Genomic DNA, 5,158 nt, shown 5'->3' with positions numbered 1-5,158 from the left:
GGCACATAAAAGACACCATTTCGAGTGTGGCCGTTTTTGTGCGGGTGACACGTAAAAGCACCCACTACACTCTCAGAGTGGTTGGCGTTAGGAAGGGCATCCAGCTGTAGAAACTCTGCCAAATTAGACTGGAGCCTGGTGTTGCCATCCGGTTTCACCAGTCCTCAGTCAAATCGTCCAACCCATGCTAGCATGGAAAGCGGACGTTAAACGATGATGATGAAACCAAACTCTCCATTACTTTTATGCAAGAAATATTTTCCAAAAACCAGCTAAATAATTACCAACTGAATTATTTAATAAAATCCCCATCAAATACTTGCATACCTCTACTCCTATCTCTAACCATCTGTCACTCCCCTCTAACACTCTTACCCATCCACCCTACCCAATCCTCTGTCGACTCTCTTATACTTGTACTTTGAGAGTAAGCCCTGTCACCTTTATCTCCCTTTACAGCTATTCCCACCCACCATTATATAATATGAGGTAGCATATAGCTCCCCTACAACACAACACCTCTTCCAGTCTCTATCAAAATTTTAGCCTCTCAGTCACTTATCTCTCTACTACACCTCCATGCAATTAAGGGGCTTTTTTGTGACCTCACTAGTGTCATTGCTACAAAAAAAAGCACTCAGTACACACTGTAAAGTGGTTAGTATTAGAAAGGGCATTCAGCTATAGAAACCATGCCAAAGCAGACATTGGAGTCATCCAACCCATGTCAGCATAAAAGACAGATGTTAAATGATGATGATGATGATGATGGATGTTACTAGAAACATGGTCACAAAAGAGGTCAGATTTACTTGTCTACAACCTTAATTCTTTTAAGAGTCATCAGTTTTGGGTACCACAGATTAAAATGAAAAAACGGGCAGACTTTAGGAACACAAAGTGAAAAATCTTTCAATTAAATACTTTCATTAATGTTTTCACTATTGGATACTTTTGTTCTTTATTGAAGACAAATACCATAAGGTGATTCAGTTCACTACTTCAAACAGTAAGGTGAAAAAGAAATATTTTGTCAGACAATACCTTTTCAGGAAAAAAAAATGTCAGGTGTTAATTCCATAAGAGATAATCACTAGCACATTGCCACATACAAGAATAAGAGATTATTCTAATGTCCTACTGAAATTAAGTAATTAAGTTTCAACAATAAACCAGAACTAAGCAATATATCAGATTCTTTATTCTATATTTTCATGCAAGCACAGAAAATAGTAAATTTATTCCTTTTGAAAGATTTATTACTAAAAAGCTGCCGATATCTAGATCTCAAAATTTATATCATCTTAAGTATTCTAGCAATGATCTAAATATAATGTATTGCTTTGTAAGTATTATGAGGCATTCTGGTGTGTCTAATAACTCACTGCATCCTTGAACAATGAAATACTTCACATTTATGTCATCACCATCATCATTTAACGTCCGCTTTCCATGCTAGCATGGGTTGGATGATTTGACTGAGGACTGGAAAACCAGATAGCTGCACCAGGCTCCAATCTGATCTGGCAGAGTTTCTACAGCTGGATGCCCTTCCTAACGGCAACCACTCCGAGAGTGTAGTGGGTGCTTTTACGTGCCACAGGCACAAGGGCCAGTCAGGCGGAACTGGCAACGGCCACACTCAAGTGGTATTTTTTCGTGCCACCTGCATAGGAGCCAGTCCAGCGGCACTAGCAACGACCTCGCTTGAATGTTTTTTCACGTGCCAGTAAGGCGACGCTGGTAATGAACACGTTCGAATGTTGCTTTTTACGTGCCACCAGCGCATAAGCCAGTCAGCTTCTCTGGCAGCGATCACACTCACATGGTGCTCTTAGCGCCCCACTGGCACGGGTGCCAGTCATTGAATTTGCGAATTCGATTTGATTCGATTTCACTTGCCTCAACAGGTCTTTGCAAGTGGAGTTTAGTGTCCAATGAAGGAAAGGTATGCAGAAGTGGACTGGTTACACCCCTGGCATAGGCCACAGGTTATGGTCTCACTTGGCTTGCCAGATCTTCTCATGCACAGCATATTTCCAAAGGTCTTGGTCACTAGTCATTGCCTCAGTGTGGCCTAATGTTCGAAGGTCGTGCTTCACCATTTCATCCCAGGTCTTCCTGGGTCTACCTCTTCCACAGGTTCCCTCAACCAGTAGGGTGTGGCACTTTTTCACACAGCTATCCTCATCCATTCTCGACACATGACTATACCAGCACAGTCATCTCTCTTGCAGATAAACATTTCTAGAAGATTAAAGTGGAGATGAACGATTTCCTTTAGTGTTTTTGCTTTTTCAATGAGTTAGTCAGAGGCTGCCATGACTGAAGGACTGGGCCCAAATGCTTGCAACAGAGCGGACTCTGCTAAGAGCAGTCAGCTAGCTGCTGACCATATCAGAACAGGAATGGTTCCCTCCAACAGGCATCCAGTGCTTCTGTCTACCAACTTACATTCAGACAGCTTTAACCTGAAACTAAGACAGAAGAAAAGTGTCCAAGGCTCACACAGTAGGCTCAAACTCAAAACCTGTAGTTGCAAAGCAAATTTCTTATCTATACAGCCATGCTTGCATCCACAAAATGTATTGCCAAACATTTTTTCGTCCTTAAGACACTTATGCAACCATTCAAATTCTGCTGTTTTCCAAATTGTATTGGTAACTTATGTTTGAAAGATGAAACATAGCCTAGATAATATAGCGTCAGATGAAGGATTTTTACACAATCAATTATAGCCAAAACACCCTGTTCCTTCGTTTGCAGTACAGAGTTTAATTCTTGTTGTATGCTTCAGCAAGGTAACCCACCTTTATATCTCTCCAGAAAATTCTATAGGTGCTTCGTCTATGAGGTGACAAGGAGTTAGGCACAATCTGGACGGTGGTGATCCTTTTTCTAACTACCCAGGCAAATTGAAGATAAACTAAAGTGTCCATTCCAACATCATAGAACAGTACTTCCCGTCTGCCATTTCCCACTGAACCATTATGAGATAAACAAACAATTTAATTCTTTGATTTTCTGTAAGGAAAAAGACAGTCACTTCAGGAGGTCGTGAATTATTTACTCGATTCTTTAAACGTAACATGAATTAACTTTCAGAAATCCGTTTAAAAAATCCAACACCTCCATTCAATAAATAATTTTAATACAAAAATAAATATTGATGCTATAATCGAAGACACAAAATCGCATCCAAAGCTCTTCGTTTCATTCTCGGCTCTCATCTGTATCGATTACACTCACTCACCTCGAAACCTCTCACTCCACCCAAGTTTTACCATCCAGAACGTCGTCCCTTACAATTCTACTTCCTGCACGTCTTTCCTGCAACTGCCGAAGCAGAATGTTAACAGTATCAATGTCACCGGTAGACTGGGCCTACGAGGGCCATGACAATTATTCCTGTTTTCACGAAGCGAATAAAAATTAATTCACTCTGATACTGATTGCTATGGGCTTGTGGAAAGTAGTGCCAATTGATTTTGAAGCGCCATTTCTTATGATACTAGCCATAATGGTAGCAGTGATTATAAAGTGAAATTGAATTTAAAATTATAACCAAGGTGTCAGTAGAATGTAAACTACATCGAGGCTAAATAGCATTATTTGGTAGTAACTTTCATGGATTATAAAGCTGTGTGGTTCTGCTTGAATGATTAACTAGAACATGATTTCTACAAGTGATATCAAATAACATAACGAAATTGTTTTAAATACATATTTAGAACATATAGTGTATGTGTGTATATATATATATATATATATATATATATACTAGATATATAGGCAGAGAGGGAATGAGTGTTGAGTTTTTAAGCTAGAACATGAAAATACTAGTAAGATGATGAAATATGTTAGACATGTACACTAACATCTTGTTTGCTTCGCAGCAGGTTTTGCTAAATAGCTTCAGCCAGAAATTCTTCATAATCAATTCCTCATAGGTTCATATTCACAAGAAATGGAATAAACCAAATGTAAAATAGGTTTTTAACAAGACGGCTGACGTAACAATTAGCGAAAGTAAATTCCTTTACAAACAACATGTCACAACAAAATGTCTGTTGGTTGAGATTGAGAACAGTTTCTTTCTAAAATGTGAAAGTACTGCGTTGTTTGTACTTTCAGAAACAAATTTAGGCGATCTTACGACCAAATTTATTCTTGTATATGTAAAGTTAAAGTTGAATCAAATCTGTTTAAAAACACAGCATCTCTATCTTCGAGTATTTGCGACAGTCACAGAAAATAGAAAGGTGACACGTGCTAATAAATAACTGAAACCAAAAGTATCATCTGAAATTAACATCAATTAAAATTTACTCACGTCGGCTTTTGCATGAGCTTTGTTAATTTGTTTGACATAATACATATCTTCAGTCGTCTTCAGATTCATATTATTAAAAGAATGGTAAGGTTTAACATAGTACATTTCGCCGCTATCGGCTACAGACGGAAACGACGGCTCCGAAGAAGACATGCTGCCGATCTGACACCTCAACAATACTTAGTGAAGCTGTCAGCCTGAACTGCGCAGGAATCAAATAATTGCTCTTATTCCGTCACCGAAAACCTGGCCTGGTTCCAACTTTTAGAAGCAACCATAAGCACACTGAATAATAAACTCAACAAACTAGAATCGATTATGTCCCTTCAAACATTTCGAAATTTGTTTTTTTTTCTTCATAAATGCATTTTAATGAATACTTTTTAAGTTTTCTTAGATATTTTTAATTAGTTTTTTAATATATTTCATTCCAAGGAACATTATAAGATTTTATTAAATAGGATATAATAAAAAATATTTATAAAAAAAAAAAAATCTAATTACAACGATAAAAATCATTCTTGAGTATGTTTCTGAATTTCTGACGTTTAGATGAAAAAATAATCATACAATATTTCAATTTAAAGAAAATTTAATGTCCACCAATGATGCAATAATAATGCATCACAAACAAAGACACTAGTGTTCGATAATTACCTCCCTTGTGTTGCATAGCTTTTTCAAAACAAAATGAAAGAAAACCTAAATAATGGGCAGATAATTCAATACCTTTTATTGAATTACTTTTTATAATTTTTCTTTTATATTTTACACAAGCAATATAATAAATATTTTTATATAAAAAACATTCTTACTTCACTTATT

The 5,158-nt window shown here is 37.0% G+C and overlaps 1 protein-coding gene across 1 annotated transcript in view; it reads right to left on the bottom strand.

Annotated features, from left to right (window-relative positions):
* Positions 1 to 4,563, bottom strand: part of LOC106883068 (aminoacyl tRNA synthase complex-interacting multifunctional protein 2) — a 26,351-nt gene extending 21,788 nt beyond the window's left edge. The window contains exon 1 of the mRNA XM_014933944.2: positions 4,334 to 4,563. Within this exon, the coding sequence (XP_014789430.1) occupies positions 4,334 to 4,486 (153 nt within the window). The 5' untranslated portion in view covers positions 4,487 to 4,563. The remainder of the gene's footprint in view (positions 1 to 4,333) is intronic.
* Positions 4,564 to 5,158: the final 595 nt, after the last annotated feature.

Source organism: Octopus bimaculoides, chromosome 4, assembly GCF_001194135.2.
Source record: "Octopus bimaculoides isolate UCB-OBI-ISO-001 chromosome 4, ASM119413v2, whole genome shotgun sequence".
NCBI classification, from domain to species: Eukaryota; Metazoa; Mollusca; class Cephalopoda; order Octopoda; family Octopodidae; genus Octopus; species Octopus bimaculoides.
This window is presented reverse-complemented; position numbering and strand designations above follow the sequence as displayed.